We start from the raw sequence: 25,248 nt of genomic DNA, 5'->3' as shown, positions 1-25,248 counted from the left end.
TGCACCAGCTTGCATTCCCACTAACAGTGTAGGAGGGTTCCCCTTTCTCCGCATCCCTGCCAACATCTGTCATTTTCTGACTTGTTAATTTTAGCCATTCTGACTGGTGTGAGGTGGTATCTCACTGAGGTTTTGATTTGGATTTCCCTGATGCCGAGCGATGTTGAGCACTTTTTCATGTGTCTGTTGGCCATTTGGATGTCTTCTTTGGAAAAACGTCTGTTCGTGTCTTCTGCCCATTTCTTGATTGGATCATTTGTTCTTTGGGTGTTGAGTTTAAGAAGTTCTTAATAGATTTTGGATACTAGCCCTTTATCTGATATGTCATTTGCAAATATCTTCTCCCATTCTGTTGTTTGTCTTTTGGTTTTGTGGTTAAGAATTCTTTAATTGAAAGTTTAGTATTTTTAATTTTTAACTAGGTTGTTTAGTTCAGGGTTTTTTTTTTCCCCATGCAAACGTGAAAGTGGTAAAAAAAAAAAAAGTCAAAAAGTCTGAACATCGCAGAAGATTATTCAAGGAAATATAAGCCAGCTCCCACTCCAGATTTCCATTTCACAGTTCCCCTTCTCAAGGGCAAACACTTTGCTTTGTCGATTTTTCTGGTAATTTTCTGTGCACATAAAAACCTTTCTTCGCTTGCTTGCTTTCCTAGTCTTTTTTTTTAGTTTTTTATTATTTATTTATTTATGTATGTATGTATTAACGGGCAGGAGAGTGTAAAGGTTCAGAGTGCAGACCTTGTCTTAACCTTTCTGCTTAAATTAATTAACATGCGTAAAATATTCAAAGCAGTGCTGGCCCAGAAGCCTTCAGTCAGTGTTGGCTTTATCATTTCTTTCTTCCTTTCTTTTTTTACACAAATGGAAGTATATTGTGCATCTGTTATGCAAATTGCTCTTTAATTATTAACATATTAACACTTGAAAGTTTGTTATGTTCTAAGCCCTTCATATGCATTATCTCATTGCATTATCTCTTAACAGCCTTTGGGCTATGTATGGTGAGCATCTCTTTTTCATAGACTAGGAATCAGACACAGAGAGAGATTACTGTGTCCTGTCCTCAGAGTCATGGAGTCTGTATCAGAGCCCAGCGATGTCACTTCAGTGTTTCACTCTTAACTCCTTTGCTCAAATACCTTTCAAATAAATTGCTTGATTTTTCTTTCATCTGTGTTTATTTGGGGTGGGTTTTTTGCATGTTGTTTTTCACAGCGTTTCATCGTTCTCTTTTAGACAAAAGCCGATAAAAATTTCAGAACTGAACATTATGAAGAACAGATGGAGGCATTCAAAAGAATTGTCCAAGAGAAGACATCAAATTTTAATGCAGATATAACTTTAAAACTCACACCTACTGAAGCAATTGAAAAGTCTAAAAGCACACTTAAAGAAACTCCTGGCAAAAAACACTTGAGTCTTACAAATGCTGAGGGTAAATTTCGATTTACATATTCCAAAAATGAAACTTACCAACTGTTCTTGTCACATTCTTCTAAAAAGGTAAGACCAAATACTTAATATAGAAGATATAATGGGATATTTTTCAAACTAACCAAACACTTAAACTTAAAAGAGTTTTAAACTCTTTTAAGTTTAAGTGTTTGGAGCAGATAGAGTTCACTGGAGAGAGAGAGAAAAAATAATACTCAACAAATCCCCAAATATGTAGCTAGGAGGTGAGGAAGAAGAATGCTAACTGAAGAAGGGGCCATGGGATCTGCAGTATATGAGGGGGCGAGATATTTGGTGGTGATAAACAGAGAACAAGCATATTAAGAATTCGGAACATACTTTTAGACTGAGATTGTGGTAATAGACTGTTGAATTTATACCATCTTCAGAATGACAATGAAGCATCAGACTGAGGAATTTGGTAATTCATTGCAATGTCTTACACTGATGACTATTTACTTACTGGAAAGCGTCTCTAAAGTAGGTGCCATGAAATTGTACACATTGCATATGACATTGGTCTGCTTACTTTGTAATCACACCTTTAATTTAAGGCTTTGAAAATGTGTTTGTTTTTTAATATTTAATCCACATTTAGAATTTTGTTTCATCACCTTTGAAATATAGGAAACACTTTCTGTAATCAGTATGATGCTGGTAAAATGTTCATTCTTCCTTTTCTGATAACACAGTCACCTGTTTAGATACCCTCTCCTCCTTTAAAAATAATAATAATTCACACTTAGTACTTATGTTATGCCTAATCATACAATTGTTTTGTATGGCTCTGTACCTTGTCTCTATATTAATATGCATACCCATCCATACGATGCAGTTGGAAAATCCTTTAAATCATACAACAAATATTTAATGTGGATTTCTTATGTGGCCAGGCACTGTTCCAGGGGCTTAGAATACATTTGTGAACCAAACTAAAAAAGATTGCTGCCTCATGGAGCTGAAAGTTCAGCAGGGAGAGATAGAAAAAATAAACGTAATAGCAAAAGAGTGAGAGATATAGTATTTAGAAAGTGATAAGTGCTATGGAATAAAGCAAAAAGTAGAATAACACAAGAGAAATCAGGAGTGCTGGGCAAGTGGCAATATTAAAAAGAAAGTCCAGGGTAGACTTCATAAAGGAAATGAAATCTGAACGAAGATTTGAAGGAGAAGAAACAGCCAAATAGTCATAGTTGGGATGATGTACCTGGCAGAAGGAACTGTTAGAGACAAGTCTCTAAGGTGGGAACATATCTGCCCATTGGGCCAAGTGAACCAGGAGAACGGGTTAGAAAGTTTATCCTGAACCAGATCATGAAGGGCCTCACAGCCTGTTCTGAGTTTAGCTTTTTCTCTGAGTGACATGAGAAGTCAGTAGAACTTTTTGAATAGAAGATTGGCATATGCTAGTATATTTTAAATGAGAAGAAATTATGAGAGTGAAGAGCAAAAGTAAAAAGGTTTGTTGAAAACTATTGCAGGAATCCAGGTGTGTGCAGATGGATGGAGCAGGTATAGAGTCAAGCATGAGTCTAAGGTCTAAACAACTGGAAGGATGGAGTTGCTACTAACTGAGATAGAGAAAACTTTCGGTAGAGCAGGTTGAGAGAATAAAAACAATAGTTCAGTTTTAGTCAGATTAAGTTTGAGATGTCTGTTAGACATTCATTTGGAGATGTTAAGTAGGAAGTTGGTGTTATAAGTCTGGAGTTTGACAAAAAGATCTGGGATTGAGCTATAAGTTTGGGAGTTGTTCATATATAGATGGTGCTTACAGTCATAGGATTTCGTGTGACCACCAAGAGTTAATGTAAATAGAAAAGAGAAGATCCAAGACTAAACTCAAGGAACTTCAATAGAAAGAGGTCTGGCAAAAGAGGAAGAACCAGCAGAGGACAGCAAGACGTGGCAAATCTAATGCCCTAGAACCTCACTACTCAAAGTGTGGTCCATGGATCAGCAACATTAGCATCACCGGGAAGCTAACACCTCAGCCTCTAACCCAGACCTATTGAATTAGAATTACATTTTAACAAGACTCTATGGGTGATTTGTCCACACTTTACAGTTTGAGAACTGTCCTAGAAGAAAAGAACCCGTATCAAGGAGAAAGGAGTAATGAACTGTGTCAAATGTGCGAATATTTCAAAGAAGAAGGACTAAGAAGTAACAGCTGCTGGCTTTAGCATTGTGAAGGTCATTGGTGACCTTGACAAGAGAAGTTTTACTGAAGTAGTAAGGAGAGCTGCATGACTGAATTAGATTTAAGAGAAAATAGAAAGACAGGAATTGAAAACAGCCAGTATAGAAATTTTTTTAAAGGAATTTTGCTTCTAATGAAGGCAAAGAAATTGGTAGCAAATGATTAGACAAGTGAGGCCGAGAGATTTTGTTTTTATTATCTAAGATGGAAGGAACAACTTTGTATTTGGATGGAAATGATCTAAGATCTACCTCTGAAATAAGTTGAGCCAAAGAATGTTAACGTCTCTCTGACAAGTTATACCTCTTAATTTTAGCAACAATGAGGAGTCCAAATATGTTTTGTGCATCCTTGAGACTCCACTGAGAATTATTATGCAAGTCATCAGAAGGCAAATTCATTGTTGAAGACTGAATCACTGACCATCACTTGAAGCCATACAATGTGAACAGTTGTGCTTCTGAAACACAGAAAGTTTGGTGTGATGTTCATATACACCAACATATACTTTTAAAAAATAATAAAATGTTTTCAACTTCTATGCAATCAACATGTGTTAACCACTACTATAGCAAGAGAAACTTAAACGAACCGTCTACAAATCATAGGTGTCCATTGTAGTTTAGTTTTGACTGGGATAGTCTGTGGCATCGAAACACATAGTTCTTTGTCACTGCCTCAGTTTTCTCCTGGAAATTTGAGCCATCATCCCTAGGAATGCTTAACTATTCACTCATTTAGCTTGCATTTCTTAAAATGTTGTTTATCCTATCTTTGTTATAAAAAATTGAAAGGACATAGAGGAAGGAGCAGGGAGACTTGAGACCTAGGATTGTAGTTCCAATCACTGCCAAAGACTATTTTTGTGATTTGGAGCAAATAACTTGATACCTTTGGATCAGAGTGTCCTCATCTGCAAAATGAGAAGATTGGGCTGCATATAGAATGTCTACATTTCCTTCCATTGTCAACATTTTACAGTCAACTTGGTGGGGTATAACTTACAAGTGATAATGCAAATAGCAAATATTTTAAGCCTGTAGTTCCATGAGTTTTGACTTTTGTATCCACCTGTGTGACCACCTTGTCAAACAAGACATAGAACATTTCCATCGCCTCAAGAAAATTCCCTCATGCCCTTTTCAGTCAATCCCCTACTGCCTGAGAGGCAACCACTTTTCAGATTTCTCTGACCATAGCTTAATTTCACCTGGTCTAGAACTTCATGTAAATGAAATCATACAGTACATACTCTTTTGTGTCTGACTCTTTTCACTCAGCATAATATTTTTGAGATGTATTTATGTTGTTGCGTGTATCAGTAGTTTGTTCCTTTTTATTGCTAACTAGTAGTACTTTTTGTGAACATACCACAATTTGTTGATCAGTTCTTCTATTTCTGGACATTTGAGTGGTTTCCAGTTTTAAGCTCTTCTGACTAACGTTGCTCTAAAAGTCTCGTATGGATCTTTTTGTGGACTATTTTGTCACTGATCGTAGGTAACTATGTAGAGGTGGAATTGTTGACCACAGGGTAGATGTGGGTTTACTTTTACAAGAAATTGTCAAGCAGTTCTCCACAGTGATTAGGCCATTGCACATTCCCACCAGCAGTGCTGAGAGTTCCGATTGCTGCCCATCTTCTTCAACAGTTGGGACTAACCACATTTTGAGTTTGCCATCCTACTGGGTTAAAGTGGTCATCTAGGGTCACTGCTAAAACATTTGTTGCCTGGGGAAGTTCTAAATTTTGTGATTTTTTTGTAATTTTTAAATTTTGTGATTTTTAAATTTAAAATAGTGGTTATGAAACTCATATTTTTTTTCTTCTGTTCTACAATCAAGGAAAAAGTGTTTCTGCATGTGAAAGGAATAATTCATCTGGGGAGATTTGTGATGAGAAGTCGGGATGTCATGCTGACAACAACTTTCTTGGATGATATAAAAGCTCTGCCGACTACCTATGCAAAGGGGGAATATTTTGCATTTTTGGAAACCTATGGAACCCACTACAGTAGCTCTGGGTCTCTAGGAGGATTCTATGAACTAATATATGTTTTGGATAAAGCATCCATGAAAGAGAAAGGTATACCTGGAAATAGAGTTCTAACTTCTGATGTTGTTTTAGCCAATCATTATTCCTATTGCTGATCTCTTTCAATGGTTAAAGGTTTTAAAATAAAGTCCTGCTTCTTTGACAGAACTCTCTCCCTGCCCTTTGGCATCTAAAACCCTATCAGACAGCAAATTGACTTCTACCTCAAACAAGATGACTTGGTCATGCATTATTGAGAAATGCACAAAATTGTACTGTAATTTAATATCAGTTGGTGATGCTGCTTCTAGTGACATACTATTTAAAAGGTGAAAAAAGTACAAGAGACATAATTTACATAATCTATTTCTTAATCAATAAGCTGGTCCAATTATATGTATGACAATTATCTTCCAAAGGATTCTTCAGTATTGGAAGGAAAATATTGTTCTCTATTTTCTTTAGGGAGGAGGAAGAAAGTAATGTTAAGATTGTATAAGTCTGGTGTCTTAAAACAAGGGTAGAAAAATCAGTTTTACCTCATCTTATGACAAGTCTAATCATAGGGTGGTAGTTGAATTGGGTCCATGTTGAGTAGATTTCTGACCACACTTGGAACGTGGAAAGAAGATCATGGTGGATCATCAATGTCTGCCACACGTACAGGAAAAGCCTATGTACTACATGGTTACCATACTGGCCTAACAGCTTTATCTAAGCCTTTTAAGAATAAAGTAGATGCAAAGTGACTGTGTTAATCAATTTTAATTATTTACTTTGTGAGTCATTATTTCTAGTTATAATATTCCTTAAAGAGGAGATAGGCACCAACATATCTCCTTTCTCTGCCCTCAGCGTTCTTCAGTGTGTCTCTTAGGGAGGGAAGTGTTGGCAAAAACCTTTTCTATGGCTCCTTCCCTGTAGCTTCTATCTGTGTCAAGTGAAGAATGGGATATGGCTATGAACTTGAAGTCTGACATTGCCCCCATAGTTGGTAAGCACTATATAGACAAAACAAATATGACCTGGCCAGAACAAATTGCTCTTGATGCCTCAGTCTTGAGCAGGGAGAAACACTGCCAGGGGAAGAGGAATATGAGGTTATTTGGCTTATACTGCCCTACAGGGCTATGTATAGAATGATGAAGTCTCATGAGTCCTGCCTGGTAGGCTATTTTGATAGATATCATATGGGCGAGGGGCACACGAGGACTATGTCTTGAGTAACCTGAAAATCAGAAGAGAAAGGCTCAACAAGGATGATCAAAACACAAGGAACACTTCAGGCTAAGAGTTGCTTTGGTGAAAAAGCTCCATGGGCTAAAATTTTTAATCTTGGATAACTCAGACCTACCCACTTAAATTTACTTAGCATCTGGCCTTAGTAGACAAGGATCATTAGGTCAGTTCTGGTATCTTTGAGAGGGAAGTCATCTTTCTCACTTCTTCATTGGCAATACCTAAAGACCAAGCCATGTCCTCCACCTAGATTTGGGATGTCCAGACCCTTTCTGAACGTGAAAGGTCCACAGTAGAGGTAGAGAAGCTAAGTTCACTGGGATCACTTAGGTATTTTCATCCCCATCTTCAGAATCAAAGTCTTTATGCTTCTTAGGTTACGGTTGGAAATCTAGTATTCTGGATTTCTAGCATGGTCTTCCATTTTTATCCTCCCTCTCCCTTTCTCATGGGGAAAGCCACCTGATATTTCTCAAGTTCTCACTAGTTGTGGGTACGCAAAAAATATTCGTTGAATAAATGAATGCCTGAATACCCCAGATCCCTACTTCTAAATTCCACCATGAAACCCTGGGTTTAACTTAACTTCTCCCTTTCCTTTTTCATAAAGCATTTTGGCATGTGTGTGTGTATGATCTGAAAGATAAATAAGAGCAAAAACCGACATGGTCAATGAACTGAGGCAGTTTACCCTTAAAATAAAATTATTATTCTCTCTTCTGAATAGATAATAAATTATATGCTTGAATTAAATATTAGGATTTTTCTTCCTAGGAACTGTGGCATCCACACACCACAGTGAGTCAGCTTCTGAGACTGCTATCTACTAAGTAGCATTCATAGGACCAAAACAAAATTGTCATCTATATAAGCCATCTGCTCAAAGCAATAACTAGCTACCTTAATAATGAACAGAGTCTTCCAAAGAGGATCAAGAGATGTTGATGCATCCCACGACCAAATTATGAAGTCAATACAGAGAAATGCTTAACAACCAGACAACTCTGGTTCAAATACTAACTTGGCTAATTGCTGAATTCCACTGGCAGATTACTTATCTGCTCTGCCATTCCATATCCTTATCTGTAAAATGAGGACAATAATAGAACCTACCTCAAAAGACCAATGTGAGGATTAAATTAATGCATACAAAATGCTTAGAACGATGTTGTGTATATGATAAGTATTCAATATATGTTAGATGTCAATGTCTCCCTGCCATGTTATTAGAGGTAAAGGACTTTACTATAACTGCCCTATTCTGACTTATGTCCCTTTCAAACAAGGAGCAAATTTATATGTCCTTTGGTATTAAGTTGACAAGCAAATTCAAAAGGAGGCCACTAGATTCTAACATAAGGACAAATCAGGGCCGATATGACCTTGCATTTGAGCTCAGTAATAATGTCTAGGAATCCCAGTAAGTACAGTTCTTACAAAATAGCAAAATTGGAATTTATCTGTGATGTTGATAAACGTTATTTAACAATTTTCAACTAAATACATTAAACAGGTGTTGAACTAAGGGATGTACAGAGATGCCTCGGGTTTAATCTGGATGTTTCTCTGAAAGCTGGACTTGAAGTCGAGGGAGAAATTAATAAAAATGATTGCTTAAAGAGGGGTGAAGGTGGAACTGGTAAGTATAACCTAACTCACTCCTTAAAAAAAAGGAGGGGCATTGTCAATGAGCAGTGCTCTATCACTGTAAACTCTCCTTATTGTCTATCTTCTTTATTTAAAAAAAAAACTTAGAGTGCTTCAAAATTATTTTATCTTTATAGTGGTTTCCAAACCATTATAAACACAAGTAACCCATGGACATGTATTCATTGGAATCACCGTTGTACAGGTCACACAGCATGCAGCTCTGGGAAAGGCTTTTATGCCATGGTCATTGTAGATTTCATATTTATCATGGCAATGGTAGAAGGCCAATGGTAGAGAAATGTCTTCAAGAAAGATCTCCTTTTTTCTCCCCAATTTTAACACAGCTTCCGAATAGGCTAGTGGCAGGACCCTGTGTGACCTTTAAGAAAGGAGAAGACCAAAACCATTCCACTAACTCAGCCTTCCACCTGACTCAAAACCCCCAAACCACCTTCATCTAATGAGTCAAAAGGTACAAACTTCCAGTTATGAGATAAATAAATACTGGGGATGTAATATACAACAAGATGACTAGTTAACAGTACCATGTGATATGTTTGAAAGTAATTAAGAGAGTAGATACTAAAATTTTTCATCCCAGGAAAAAATAAAGTTTTTGTAAACTCTATGAGGTGATGCATGTTTACTAAACTTATTGTGGTAATCATTTTGCAATATATGTGTATGTCAAGTCATTAAGCTGTACACCTTAAACTTTTACAGTGTGTCAATATATCTCAATAAAACTGGGGGGAAAAGAAATCCCAATTCATCCTTTACATTCAATCAGTGCATAACCTTTTTAAGAATATAAATATCTTTGGTAAAAATGTTGCTTGTGTTGGTAATATTTAGCAGATTTACAAGCATGAGGTAGTTCTGGAGTTCTCAATTTTTACTCTAATCTAATCTGAGAGTATTTTCAGACATACAAATGGTTGAGGCTCACCTCTAAAGAATCAAATGATAGTGGGGAGGCAGACAGAAAAAAGCCTGATATTTTTAAAAGCATACCAACCGCTAACGTGTGGCCATGATTGGAAACCATTGATGAAGTGCAAGGAAAACTGAACTTGCCATAAAATGTCCTAATTTCAATATTTACCCCTTAAGCTAGTCTTGGGCTAGTCACTCCACCTGTCTGAGTCTCAGTTTTCTCATTTATAAAAATGAAAAATGATAAACAAAAACTCCTTAAAATTCCTTTCCAGTTTGAAAAATTTACAACTCTGTAAGATTCACAAATTTTGTTAAAGGTGGTTTAGTCTGGAGAGATTGAAGGAGAGAGATAAGTAGGAATGTGGGATGGAAAGAATTTTGCTTTTCACCTGATTCTTTTTTATATGCTTTGATTTTTCATAATATTAAAATAGTTTAAAACAAACCTATATAAAATGTAATTATGAAGGTAAGTCTGAAACAAAAAATGTATAGTGTAGCCCAAAGTCATGTGTGCATGTGCATAAGTGATGAACTTGGAATCATCAATGTATCTCAATTGTCATATTGTTTTTATTTTTTTAAGACAATTAAAGTCTTCCATTGGCTACCCATAAAAATTGGTCTTGGAGATTTGGGGTAAAAAAAATTACATAAATAAAATTCAGTAAATATACTAGATGATACTTTATGAAAGGGTTCAATAAATATTAATCAAATGTCACAGAACTATAAATGCTTCACTTATATCCTCTTTCTCTTCTCAGTAAACATCAGTCGTGATGGCATCATAGATGACGTTATTTCACTCATAAGAGGAGGGACCCAAAAATATGCATATCAACTGAAAGAGAAGCTTCTCAAAGGAGCCAAGACGGTTGATATGACTGACTTTGTAAATTGGGCCACTTCCTTAAATGATGCTCCAGTGCTCATAAACCAAAAAGTAAGGAATGTTTATTTTCAAATAGGAGATTTTTACATTTTCTTATTCAATGTAACTGTGGGTTCAGATGAAGTTAACTTCATCTGAAAGAGATGTGAGCATTCCAACGCACCGCTATCTCATCCCCGGAAAGAAGCAGGACAGAGAGGAGAGGCATGACCTGTGGCCTCACACCAACCCAGGCTGAGTTCTGATCTCTGTCCTCTGAACGTGTAAAGTTCTCTGACCTCTGCAACCCTACACTCTCCAGGGCTTCATGTTTATTTTGAGGATTCGGTAGCATTGTTTGCATAGAGCCTCTCGCACAGACTGGCACAAAATTGGTGCCCAAGAATTGTCAGTTCTCTTCCATCTGCCCCTGGTTGTCCCTTGCTTTCAGGGGGCATCATAGCACCACTTCCAACACAGGAGAATCATGAAGCGCCTTCATGAAAGGGAAGTTCATAAGGTCTCAGAAAATAAGACCAAGGGTGAGCAGTTCTTAGGGTCCAGAAATTCTTTCTTTTTTGTATCTTGATTATAGTCTTCAGTTTATAAACCCATTAGTCCTTATTTCCAGGAGAAACAAACTGCATTGTAATTGTAAAGATATAAATGCTAGTCTCATTTAGCCCCATCACTCTCTCCCCAAACTTACTAGAAAGGGTATGTGTTTTCCTTTATTCCTTATTTGCTTTCCTACTTCCTTTTATAGGTTTCAATTTTCCCTGTAGGTTTCACAATTCTCCCTTGGGTCAGATTTATCTTTGATGACCCTCGACTTCAGTTTGATTAACTTGAGTTACAGTCATTTGGGATTTTGATAGGACTAGTCTAGTTTGAATAGTCCTATCAAAAGTCCTATCATAGTTTGATAGGACTATCCAATAAAGGCTATTGGAAATTTTTATTCCTTCACCCCCTTTTGTTGTCTTTAAAGAGTGAGTGAAGCTACCAAAACCATCACATTTATATGAGGGCAGAACTAAGAAACTGGAAAATTGTAATCTACTTTCCCTTTAAGTCATAGAAATCTAGCCATTTATAGATATGCTAACATATCTATGAAACTTCAAATATTTTGTCCCAAAAGTAGGACAAACAGGGAAAAAAAGTTGGCCAAATTAGCGTGTCTATATACGAAATTCAAGTCTTTTTTTTTTTTAAGATTTTATTTATTTATTTGAGAGAGAGAGAGAGAAAGCATGAGGAGGGAGAGTGGCAGAAGGAGAAGTAGGCTCCACTGAGCAGGGAGTCTGATGTGGGGCTCCATCCCAGGACTCTGGGGTCATGACCTGAGCCAAAGGCAGATGCTTAACCGACTGAGCCACCCAGGTACCCACCCCCAAAAAAGGTACCCTTTTATTTTATTATGTTTAAATCACATTTAAATTCATTATTTTGAACTCAGTAAAAATAAATCTATGTCAGAAAATCTTAAATAAAAAAGAATTCATTTAGAAAGATGTTTATATCCACATGGATACTTAAACTGGCTTGTCTTCTCATCCCGACAAAGGAAGTTCAGCTGTCCTTGTAGAGATCCAAGATTGTTCTCTGAGAAGGTCTTAATCATCATCTACCATAATCTAGAGCCAATTTAAAAAATCTCAAGTAAATAAAACATCTGCCTAAGATTTACTACTAGATTTGCCAGAACTATTCAAAGACTTTAATCAACTCTGTTTGGACAGTCCCACTGGCTGGATGCAAAATATAGTTTATCTTATCTTCAAGGGCAACTATTGATCTCCAGATTTTTAGATTAGTAGGCAGTCCATCTAAACTACCTGTATAAGTTTCTTTCTTTACATATTGGAAGCCTGGGCTTTTCATATGAATGTTCTACCTAAGAAAATGACAACTACAGTAAGTCACCCAGGGACCACTTTTAAAAATGTATCTTCTTATAGAAGTGCAGAAAATAGTAGAATACTATGTGTTTTATTGACTTTGTGTGACTTTTAAATCCCTAAAGAATATGATATATAGTCTGGTTTGACCTCAAAATAGATTGCAACTTATTTTGATTTTATAAATCCAGTAGAAGTGTTTTTCTGGTTTAGAAGCTATTCCATGAGGTAATTAAACAATCTATAATCACTAATTAATTCTTTGGTAAGTTGAAGCATTCTCTTATCTATGGATGACATGTTCAAACACCAGGGATGGTCTTAATATTAAAATAGTTAACGCTTCTATTTAATTATTTAAAGAATTGGTGAAATCTCTCCCCACCTACACGAAACTATTAACTGGTTTATGTTTAATCCTCTGAGCAAATTAAATCAATTATCTAGGTATTTATGTTACAAATAGCTTATCTTGGAGAAAACACTAGGAAGTTATATCACTCTAAAGAATTTTACAGAGATTTTCTAAGTAAGACAGTTATTATATACAACATAACACAACATAACATAGCATAACATATTTTTCCATGCTAAAGTAACTAAGAAAAAATAAAATAAAATAAAAACTATGAAACATAAAAATAAAAATAAAAATAACCTTGTGGCTCTGATTCTTGCTTTGCCTGCATGCTTTAGCAGACCCCAAACCTCTTCTTGAGGAATGTGTTAACCCAGCCCAAGAATTTTTCCTCCACCCTTCTTCATGCAGAGATAGGGCCTCTCCTTCAGTATTAACTTTTGTCAGAGCTTCAGTTTTCATGAAAGTATATTAATTCTATTTCCAGCTTGCCTGAATGTTAACACAACATTTCTACATTTCAGCTCAACAGACTAGCTGAACTTGGTTTCTTCTTAAGCTTATTGCTACAAACTAGTTATCAAAACGTCAGCTGAGGAAATTACATTTATTAATGATGGCCTGAGATATCTAAAGTGTATTATTTCCTCTAGAGCAAAGCAGCAGAGATCAGTATAGCTAGCGTAGAGCAAGTTGGCTTCCTGTGAAGTTCCATTTTGGCATTTTAAAAACCAAAGTTATGTAACTCACTGATTTATTTACTAAAAGGATGTTACATAATACTAATGTCTCCTTGATGAGAACTCACAGGAGATACTACTCTTTAATCTCAGTTTTAAGGATCATTTTGTTTCTCTTGGGAATCATGTAAATATTTCTTACAGGCATGTGACCATTACAATCAGTTGTCTTACTCAATGCACTAGAAAATATACCCAAATTTGTGACCCAACTCATGCCAGTGGGGGGGGTCCTCCTGGCATGAATTTTGTTTTGCTTTTTGCCTTCATCTTGCCTTTTCCATCCTCTGTTCTCCCTTTCTCATTTCCCTCAACCAACTTTATGTACCTACGTGTCAAGCTATATTAAGCTCTTTCTGGATCAACTTGAGACATAATGAACTATTTACCTACCATTTTTGTTATATTGTGCAACTCTTAGCAGTGATGCACCGGATGTTAAAGAGCATAAGTATTTTAAAGAGCTGGAGTACCAGTGCTCTGTTCTGTAGTCATGACAGTTATAAAGACATGGCAAAAATCATTCTGAACTCTCTTGTATAGGGATGAAAATAACACTCCTTCTATCAACAAACTGGATTTGGCACATAGTTTAATTAGTTTGGAAGCCTGTGAGAAACCTCAATGTACTTCATATTAAATTATATTTCCATTTATTTGTATGTTGGCAAGTTTCGTGACAGATTACATCCACTGAAAATATATCTACAAATGGTAGAAAGATAGAGTTAGCTAGGATAGGAGAAAAATTAGAACTGTTTTCTTAATTAGCAAAGAGCTAAAGTTCATCAGAAAAAGATGTGGCTCTTCAGGAACACTTCCCGAAGTACATTTTAATTGTTCTATGTCTTCTTGTGGGACTTTTGTCTCCAGGGTTTGAGGCTCCTCTCAGACCGCGGTCACTAAATGACCTTCGTCTTTATCTCTTGGAACACTGTTTATGCATTTCATCCACACTGTAGTTTCTCCATGACCCTCTATTCCTGTATCTTAGATTATCTGGCCTTGACTTTCTTTTGAAGGGTAAAACAAGATGAACTTCTTTTCCTAAAAATCACAATAACTCCATCACATGCTTATGCCGTTCGTGCCAATGTGGCAACGTGGGTAAGAGGCTACTTTCTTCCAAATAAATAGGACATCGTTGAAATCTAAATCTTATATACTAACTCATAAAACAGTGTGTGCTGGTGAACATTTGTGTGGACTGTGGAAGTTCTTGGTATATTTTGGATATGAACCTATTCTAACTTAAAAGTATTATAAATGTTTTCTTTCACCTGAGGATTTTCACCCTTTATGATACTTTTTTTATAACAGATGTTCTCTCGTTCAGTTTTTATTTTGAAATAATTTTAGACTTACTGTAAAATTGCATAAATAGTGCAGACAGTAAAACTACAAAAATTGAACAGAGTTCACATACACCCTATAAACCAGCAGCCCCGAATGTTAACAACTTACATAACCATCATACAGTTGATCAAAATCAGAAAAGCAACATTGTCTAACCCACAGACCTTATTTAATTTTCACCAGTTTTTCCCCTAATATCCTTTTTCTGTTCCAAGATCCAATCAAAATCTCACAATGCAATTAGTTCTCATGTCCCCTTAGTTTCCTCCATCCTGGGACAGTTTCTCAGACTTTTCTCGTCTTTCATGACCTTGACATGTTTTGATAGGTTTTGGCCATCTATTATGTCAAATGTCTCTCAATTTAGGCTTAGAGAAGACCAAAGTTATGCATTTTGGCGAGAATGCCACGGAAGTGATGTTGTGTCCTTTTCAGTACATCATGTCAGGAATTATAATGTTGATTTTTTTTTTATTTTGATGTATTCAAACATGTATTTCTTTCCATTATAGTTAGTACTGTTGTGTCTTATTTAAAATCTTTCCTTACTTCAAGATTTATTGTTTTGCTTTTACTTTTTGATCTACAATCAATCTAGATTTTTTTTATGAGTGATAGAAGTTTCAAGGTCATCTTTTAAAAAAATCTCCTATGAATATCTCATTGTTCTAGAACAATTTATATTATTGATTGTATCTATTAAAGTCAAATATCAGTCTACTTTCAAAGTACTATGGCTGTTTACTGAGATGATTTGAAGATTTGGGGCTCCTGGCTAGCTCAGTTGGTAGAGCATGCACACTTGATCTCTGGGTTGTGGGTTTGAACCCCATGTTGGGTGGAGAGATGATTTAAAAATAAAATCTAAGAAAAAAAATGATTTTCAGATTTACTCCATTGCCTTTGTTTTTTGGCAATTTTACTCTGCTAGGCCTAGGTGTGAAACGAAAAAATTGTAACCTCGCTTCTCATTCCCAGGGTACCTTCTTGTCTTTCACAGGCTTGTTTTCTTCTCAGCCACTAGTTCTTCAAATACTGCTTCTTAAATATTCTCTCCTTCTGGGACTCAAATTATATGGATCTTTCACTTTCTCACTCTGTCTTTTATGTTTTCTTACCCTCTTTTTGTATTTCCCAATCCTATCTCTTTATGGTTCCTTGTCAGCATTTTCTCCTGACCTATATTCCGGTTCATTAACTGCTTCGTTGTATCATAGCTGCTATGTACCCAGTCCACTAACTGGAATATTATAATATCTAGGTATAATAGTTCTATTTGTTTATTTTTTCCAAATCTTCTGTTTTAAAAGATAATTTCCAGTTTCCTGCTAAAATTGTTGATCTCTTCTTTTATCCCCCTGCTCATGTAAACATAGTTCTTTAAAAGTCTGGTCAGTCAAATCGTGGCATCCTCCCAGCTCTGCTTCTAGTTTCTAGCATTCCTACTGGTTCTCATTCATGTTGCCTTGTTTCCCTGTGTACCTACTCTTATTTTTATTGGGGGCTGGATACTATACTTTAAAAATTGTTCTAGGAATAGCTTGAGGCCTGGGATGATTTTATTTTCCTCCAAAGAAAATATGTATTTATATCTGGAATGTTTCTGGGGTTACAATGATTCAAGACTGTTGGGGGCTTTTTCTAACTTATTTTTATTTTTTAAGTAGGCTCCAGGCCCAGCGTGGAGCCCAATGAGGGGCTTGAACTCACAACCCTGAGATCAAGACCTGAGTCCAAATCAAGAGTCAGATGCTTAACCGACTGAGCCACCCAGGCACCCCCAAGATTATTCTAATGCAAACCAGACTGCAGTCTTTGCCAGAGCTACCCCACTTCCAATTCCCTCTTACTTCTGGGGCTGTAGTCTTTTGTGTCCCAACCCAAAGCATGGCTTGTTTTCCTTTGCTGTCCCTGAATACCAACCTTCTTTCCCCAGCCCAGTAATTTGTGCTCCTTTACCTCAGCCCCTCTGCTGCTTGTTTCCAAATTAGGAAATGTGTCAAGGGGACTGTGGCCCAAAAACACTAGGCTCACCTCACTGCATTTCCAGCGCCTCCCAGATCTTAGCCTAATAAGTTTTACCTCGTTAGTTCTCCAGGGCCTTCAAGCAGATTTTTTTTTTAAAGATTTTATTTATTTATTTGACAGAGAGAGACATAGCAAGAGAGGGAACACAAGCAGGGGGAGTGGGAGAGGGAGAAGAAGGCTTCCCGCTGAGCAGGGAGTCCGATGCGGGGCTCCATCCCAGGACCCTGGGATCATGACCTGAGCCAAAGGCAGATGCTTAACGACTGAGCCACCCAGGTGCCCCTTCAAGCAGATTTTTAATTTTGGTTTATTTGTTCAGCTTTTGTCATTGTCCTCAGAGGAAAAAAAAATCAGTTGACATTGTTTAATCCATCATTACTCTTATGCAGGAATTTGTGGTATATTTTTTTATCTCCTCTTTCTTGAGTCTTTGGATTCCAATTTCTTTTAAATTTTGTGGCCTCCTGTTTCAAAGTGCTCTGCCGCTCAAGGGTCTCAATTCCTAATGACCTATTTACTCAAATAGCTCTTATATAGACACATGATACACACTTTCAATATATGTTATGGTTTATACACCATAAGAACTTTTTGAATTCTCTATGACTGGAATATTCTTCTTTCTGGCCCTCAAATCTCAACTTAAGGGTCATTTTCTCAGGGAAGCCTTTCCAAGCTTCCCTGCATCAGTTGTAACAACTATGTATCTTACTCCAGGAATTTAAGTGTGCAGAATAAATCATTTTACTTCATTTTCTTTAAGTCTAAGTTTGACATTGAGATACCTTCATACTGCTAGAAAATTCATCCTTTATTCATGTGTCAGATGGGTTTCAGGGAGATCTTTCCTTGTTGCTCAACTTAATACAAGAACGTCTGTTGGGAATTGGGAGTATGATATGTATAAATACTTAGTCCATGGTGGTGGTAACCTCATTGTTCAAACTCACATGCTCACTGGATCCGTGGTCCTTGATATGGACCTTGATATGGACCTAGCTTCCCTAGGGGCACGCCACAGATCCTGCTACTTCCTAAAATAGCTGCCAGAGATCTAGTTATGGTTTCTTGCTACTTAAGAGACGTACTAATTCTGGAAGAAACTCCTCCCTCAGTGGCATTCTTCTTACACTTCTTCTCCCTGCAAAACTTTCTCAGTGAGTTCAGGCTTTTTGGGGGGTGTGGGGGAGAAGGTCAGTAAAGAATTTGCCTTTAGGGGCTTTCTGATCTTGGTCTTGCACACCAACCCCCACTCCAGCAAGAGATATCGAGCACCTGGCTAGCTGCTGGAAGAGAAGAGGAGCGGAAAAGTCAGCAAAAACAATTCAAAAAATAATGTTAATACATGATCCTGAGAAAAGTTTAAATCCATAGTTGTGCATTTTTAAAACATGTGTACCCATCCCATATAGCACCTACCATAGTTTCCATTTTAATTTTATCTGTATGATTATTTTAATATCTGTCTTCTTACTTCCATAATGTGATCTCCATGATCACAGACATCATGCCTAGTTTTGGTCACTACTATAGTCTTTTTTTTTTTTTAGATTTGTTTATTTATTTGAGAGAGAGAGTGGGGGGAGGGGCAGAGGGAGAGGGAGAATCTCAGACTCTCCACTGAGCATGGAGCCCTACTCCGGGTTCCATCTCATGACACATGAGATTATGGCCTGAGCCGAAACTGAGTCAGAGGCTCAACCAACTGAGCCACCCAGGCACCCCAATCTGATTATTTTAGTATCAGTCTTCTTATCTCTGTAATGTGATCTCCATGATCACAGAGATCATGCCTTGTTTTGATCACTACTAGTCTTAAAAGCTAACATTGTATCTGCCAATACCAGTCATTAAATAAGCCTTTGTTGAATTAATGAATTGATAAACAACTAATCCAATGAATGGTATTGCACAAGCTCCATCAGTAGAAAAAGTCCTGAAATTAAATGGTTTGCTTTCTTGTAGCTATCTCCTATATATAATCTGGTTCCAGTTAAAATAAAAGACGCACATCTAAAGAAACAAAATTTGGAAAATGCCATTGAAGATTACCTCAATGAATTCAGTGCGAGAAAATGTGACCCATGCCAAAATGGAGGTACCGTGATTCTGCTGGAGGGAGAATGTCTGTGTTCCTGCCCCATCACATTTACGGGGATTGCCTGTGAAACCAGTAAACGAAAAACTTAAGGTGAGAACAACTTATGATATATTATTAGGGACAAAACTGTGCATTTTGAGGTTATTTAATTTGAAAATTATCTCTTGAACTAATTTGTATGAAACTTCTAGATTATCAATGTAAAGAGAGGAGAAAAACTGAATGAATAATGAAAATGGACAAATCAGATTTTATATATCATTGAGCATGCAATTTTATATCTTCTACCTCTGCATTTAAACAGAACTATGAAAAAAATTTTTTAATTGTAATGATTGACCCCTGAACAACATGGGTTTGAACTGCATGGGTCCACTTAGATGTGAATTTTTTACAGTAGTATTGTAAATGTAGTTTCTCTTCCTTATTATTTTCTTAATAACATTTTCTTTTCTCTAGCTTACTTTATTGTAAGAATACACTATATAACACTTTTAACATACAAAATATGTGTTAATCAACTATATTGTTATTATTGTTATTATATTATATATATATATATAATCAACTAAGGCTTCTAGGCAAGAGGAGGCTATTAGTAGTTAAGTTTTAGCGGAGTCAAAAGTTCTACACAGATTTTCAACTCTGCAGGGGTCAGTGCCCCTCACCCCCACGTTGTTCAAGGGTCAACTGTAATTTTTTTAAGCAAGTAAGCAAAATTCCTAATCTCTCTAAAATTTTTATATATTTTCCCGAGAATGTTTTCTTCACATGTTCTTATAAATACCCTTGAATAAGATGCACTTCAAAGTTGAATCCCTAAGACCTATGTCTTTTAGGTTCACTTTTTCAGATTGCAGGAAACAGATAGGGATAATAACAACAGTCTCCACAATTTCCGATGGCATTTATGAAGATCTGAAATATCATTTATCCTTGTTAAACATACAAACCCTCTCAAGGTGTTCAAAAACTGTTGTAGCAACCTAATTACCTTGTTGTTAATACTATAATGACGCTACCACTGTCATGACTCCGTTCGTCACGTCCTTTATCCCCTCTGCTTCTACTGCTTCTATCTTTTCCCAATGCCTCCTGCATTCAAAATTCCCTAAGACCCTGTAGGGGATGTCATGGTGCACAGCCCAGATCTCCCTTCAGCACCAAGGACCCATCCCCCCACCTCCTAGGAGTGTTACCTGCTGACATTTCACACAACAATTCTCTTCAGGAATCGCCCTGTAACAAGGAAGCCACCACACCCCAGGTTATGCTCCCAGCCTGAGGGAGGCTTGTATCTGATAACTGGTCAGTGTGGTTGGTATTTGATGAACAAGCCCTCTGAAGCACCACCTAGCTTCACAGCTCCCCATGTGATTTGCTGAAGCCTCTGTTGCAAGAACAGCACAATTGAGCTTCCCCTTATTCCTAATTTTGCTTTCCACACTCCTCACAGATTTTTTCCCAAGAACAAACACTAATAAATACGCTGCATACAAACTCAGATCCTCAGAGTCTATTTCCAAGGGAATGCTATCTGCTACAGAGTCTGATTGGGTCAATTGAGTCTTATTCCATCATCCAGTACATAGTGTTCCTAAAACAGGAGGAGTTTCTAACGATAGCGTAAACTCCTGGTCTTCCTTATGTCTGTTTTGTATATAGAGGACTTTTGCCAAGGTGCTGATTTTTGTGCCAAATGGATATGGCCACAGTAGCAGGGTCAGTTACCTAAAACATGATTTTTATGTGTTTGCTTTAATTAAAAACAAAAACTAGACCGAAGGTGCTTGGGACTCATGAACCTGCAGTAAGGTAACACATGTAAAAGACTAACTTGAATTTGGGGAAAGAGTTCAAAAACTATTTGGTATTATTATCATTGATGCCTATTTCCACATCTTCTTTTTTATATGCAGGCAAATAAGAAAAAAACACATATATTTAGATAGATATATGATAGATAGATAGATAGATAGAGAGAGAGAAAGAGAGAGAGAGAGAGAGATATCCTTCCTTCCTCATTTTTGTTCTTTACCCATTGGTAGTAAAGTATATACATTGATCCATCTGGCTTTTATCACTTATAATAAATCTTAAAGATCTTTCTTTCTTATTTATTTATTATTAATTATTCAATTTATTTAAACTAAACCAAAAACAGTTCACCCATTTCTCCCACCCCACCCCCACCTCTCACAACCACCATCTATTCTCTGTATCTATATGAGTTTTGTGTTTTGTTTGTTTTTCTGTTTTTTTAGATTCCACATATAAGAGAGATCATACAGTATTTCTCTTTCTCTGTATGATTTATTTCATTTAGCACGATGCCCTTAAGGTCCATATATGTCATTCTTTTTTGTGGCTGAATATTCCATTGTGTGTATATACCACAGTTTCTTTATCCATTTATCCATTGATGGACTCTTAGGTTGCTTCCTGTCTTGGCTATTGTAAAAAATGCTGCAGTAAACATAGGGGTACATATATCTTTTTGAGTTAGTGTTTTCATTTTCTTCAGCTAAATACCCAGAAGTGGAATTGGAGGATCATATAGTAGTTCTATTCTTTTATTTTTTTTAGGAACCTCCATAACATTTTCCATAGCCGCTGCCCCAATTTACATTCCCACCAATAGTGCACATGGGTTCACTAACACTTGTTATTTCTTGTCACATCCTCACTAACACTTGTTATTTCTTGTCTTTTTGATAATAGCTATTCTAACAGGTGTGAGGTGATATCTCATTGTGGTTGTGATTTGCATTTTTCTGATGATTAGTGATGTTGAGCATCTTTCATGTACCTATTGACCATCTGTACATCTTTTTTTGAGAAATGTCTATTCAGATCTTCTGCCCATTCTTTAATCAAATTATTTGTTTGCTATTGAGTTGTATGAGTTCTTTATATATTTTGCATATTAGCCACTTATTAGATCTATGGTTTGCAAATATTTTGTCCCATTCGGTAGGTTGCCTTTTCATTTTTTGATGATTTCCTTTGCTGTGTAGAAGCTTTTGAGTTTGATGTAGTCCCACTTGTTTATTTTTACTTTTTTTGCTTTTGCTTTTGGTGTCAGATTCAAAAAGTCATTGCTAAGACCTGGTTCAAGGAGTTTACTACCTGTTTTCTTCTAAGAGCTTTATGGTTTCAGATCTTACGTTCAAGACCTTAATCTATTTTTAATTAATCCTAGCCTACTGTACTATTTTCCTACTTTTATCTCTTTGAATATATGAAACATGTTCATTTGGGAGTCTCTCTTAATTTGCTCCCCAATATATATTTTCTGCACTGCAATTGTTTTGTCTATTAAGGGTACTAACTCATTCTCATGGCATTTTTTTCTGTGTACTTAGTAATTTCTTATTACAGGCTTAATCCTCAGGGGAAATTGTTTCCTGTGGGAATCCTGTTACTCTGAGTATTCTAAGGGTTAATTTGTTTCTTGAGAGGTCCTGTTGTTTTCATTCATTTTGCACCAGTTTTTTAATGTAAATTTCTTGGTTCAGTTTCCACATTTTGTGTTTCATGGATAATGAAGATCAAGTTCCCTCCACCTATCTGCATAGTAACTTTAAGGACGCTAGTATCTTCTGGTTGACTTTTCACACCTGACTCAGGATGGTCCACCAGAAATCTTTCTTGATGAAATCTTTCTTGCTGAATCTTTCTCTCAAGGAATCTCTTCCAGACATCCAATTTTCTGCAAAATGTTCAGTTCCAATGTCCCATTTAGATTGGACATGCCCCCATCATGAGATTGAAAACCTTAAACATCACCTTTTTTAACATACTATTTACTTAAAGTAGAATGCTCTCCAACTTTCTCCTCCTTCAACCAATCCAAGCCCCCTCTCCTTTATTCCCCTTGTGTGTTTCTACTCCTTCCACACCAGTGTTTCTCAACCTAATGCTCTCTAGATTACCTGGTTAGCTTCTTTAAAAAGGCCAAAAAGAAAAACAAAACAGATGTCCATCCATGCCAGTTAAACCAAAACCTTTGTGGTGGATCCTTCCTGGGGCATGATTCTTTTTTTTTTTTTTTCTTTTCCTCTTCTCCTCCTCCCCCTCCCCTTTTCTCATTCTTTGGTTACTCTAATCATGGAAAACCTTCCTTCTGGACCCAGAACAATTAACATCTCTTCAGTGAAATCTTCTCCAATTTCTCCATGAATCAGTTCTCTGTCTATGCTTCCTGAGCACTTTTCCCTCTGCTTTTCCAGAACTAATGACATTTCATCTTTCTACACAAGAGAATATCCCTCTAGTTTGGAAATGTGTCTCTTGTATCCTAAACCCCATTCTGTTCCCAGCCCCTAGAGAGTATCTGGTACATAATGATGCAATAGAATAAGGGGATAAATAAATAGATGGATGGATGGACCCAAAGTTGAAGTCTTATTAAATCATTAAGATTTGATAATCCTTTGTTTTCTCTAGGATTTCCAGCCAAAAAAACAATTAAGCTGTTGACTTCCTTGGGATCAAACAAAACTAAAAACCAAGACTTTCCAATTAAGGATCCTGCCCTTGGAGACAGTTCTTGTTGCCAAATGAAAAGCAACATGAACATCCTATTGACCTCTGAAATCTCCGCTCTCAGATCCACAAGGCTTCTTTTCCTCCTTAAACTCCTATGTGTTTCCATTTTTTTATTCCTGAATGAGCAGTAGGCAGTACACTATGCTTTCTCCCATAGGCAATGCCAGTCTCTTGTTAACAAACAAAATTAAATTAAAAAGAGAATGTTGGTTTTAAAAGTAATTGCCAAAGTGCTTTGTATGATTAATATATTCCACCAGTTTCATTACCCCAAGTCCATAACATGCAATTTCATTCTTGTGTATGTTGTTGCTTCTTGTTGGGTCATTCATTGGTACCTGCATGCATTCATTCAGCAAATACCTACTGAGTGCCTACTCCATGCATAGCACTCTGCTCTTGTTAGTCTTACCTCTCCAGTTTAACTCTGTTTCCAAAGGAATAAATGTATTGTATTTGTAACAAAAAACAATTAGGTTAAATCATGTGAAATCGCCTCTATTCAGTCATATTTTACAAAAAAAAAAAAAAAAACCACACACACACACAAACACAAACACAAAAAAAACAAATAACCAGCAATTTCATATGGTCCAGCTTAATACCCAGTCTTATGAGGTAAGGCTACCCACATAAGAAAGTGATTAAAGGGGGTGCCTGGGTGGCTCAGTTGTTTAAGCATCTGCCTTTAGCTCAGGTCATGATCCCAGATGGAGCCCCACATTGGGCTCCCTGCTCAACAGGAAGCCCGCTTCTCCCTCTCCCTTTGCCTGCCGCTCCCCCTGTTTGTGCTCTCTCTCTCTGTCAAATAAATAAATAAAATCTTAAAAAAAAAAAGAAAGTGATTAAGGGAAGTGACTGTATGATTTTATCCATTAAATAGTGTGATACTTAAGGCCTCAAAGCTTTTGAAAAGGTCTGAGACTTCCCCTAAAAAAAAGACTCAAAATACCAAAGGAAAAAATGTAAAATCAAAATTAATAAATGTTTAATAAACATAAACAATATTATCATGTCAACTCCATTAATTGTTATTGTTAAGAAACATTTCCTGCATTTATAAATAAATTTGTTCATTTTTCTCACTTCACACAAATTCAGAATGCACATAATTACTGAAAGATCACAGCAAATTATTTATTTGCAAACAATTTGAAAGCAAAATATTTAACGACAATTTTCAAGTTCTTTTTTAAACAACAAAGAAAAATGTTATTGGACATGGAACGCATTTTAATATGTTAGGTGTGATACGGAGATGGAGCTCTAAACATAGAAGTGCCGGCCTGGTCCTTTAGGATATGAAAGTAGCCCTGGGATCTCAAAAGAATTCCTGTTCCCTGCCCCCAGAAACCTGGGTGAATCAAAAAGAATTCAGATCTGTTAAATGCATGCAAATACTGAACTCAGCTCTTAGAAAATTCACTGTTGAGAGAGTCTCTGCTGTAGAGCACCTGGACTAAGGGGACTTATCATAGTAAAAACTGAAAATTCCTTGCACTCTTTTGAATTATAACGTCAAACAAGAAAAAAGCTGAGCCTCAACCTGACTCCCTATGGTCAGCTTAATGATTTGTCAGAACCCCTTCTACTGGAAATGGAGGGAAAGGTGCAGATTCGCTGTTGACCGCCAGATCCTCCAACTTCCCTTCCCAAGTGATGTATCTGGTAGAGCATTTCCAGCAGGGTGCACCACTGAGACACCAGAAATTGCCCAACAGGGATCAGCTCCTAGAAGAACATCTCTAAATCTAAACTGAGGAAGAATCAGGAGAAATTGGGGGAGATGAAGACCTCCGGACTGCCAGGCCTT

General features: G+C 36.7%; 1 protein-coding gene across 1 annotated transcript in view; it reads left to right on the top strand.

Moving 5' to 3' along the window:
- Nucleotides 1–23,890, top strand: part of C9 (complement C9) — a 48,962-nt gene extending 25,072 nt beyond the window's left edge. The window contains exons 6-11 of the mRNA XM_081826050.1: nucleotides 1,239–1,505; nucleotides 5,506–5,746; nucleotides 8,448–8,573; nucleotides 10,291–10,469; nucleotides 18,749–18,974; nucleotides 23,334–23,890. Of these exons, the coding sequence (XP_081682176.1) occupies nucleotides 1,239–1,505; nucleotides 5,506–5,746; nucleotides 8,448–8,573; nucleotides 10,291–10,469; nucleotides 18,749–18,973 (1,038 nt within the window). The 3' untranslated portion in view covers nucleotide 18,974; nucleotides 23,334–23,890. The remainder of the gene's footprint in view (nucleotides 1–1,238; nucleotides 1,506–5,505; nucleotides 5,747–8,447; nucleotides 8,574–10,290; nucleotides 10,470–18,748; nucleotides 18,975–23,333) is intronic.
- Nucleotides 23,891–25,248: the final 1,358 nt, after the last annotated feature.

This window comes from Leptonychotes weddellii, chromosome 7, assembly GCF_054177405.1.
Source record: "Leptonychotes weddellii isolate Sample4059 chromosome 7, ASM5417740v2, whole genome shotgun sequence".
In the NCBI taxonomy this organism is placed as follows: Eukaryota; Metazoa; Chordata; class Mammalia; order Carnivora; family Phocidae; genus Leptonychotes; species Leptonychotes weddellii.
This window is presented reverse-complemented; position numbering and strand designations above follow the sequence as displayed.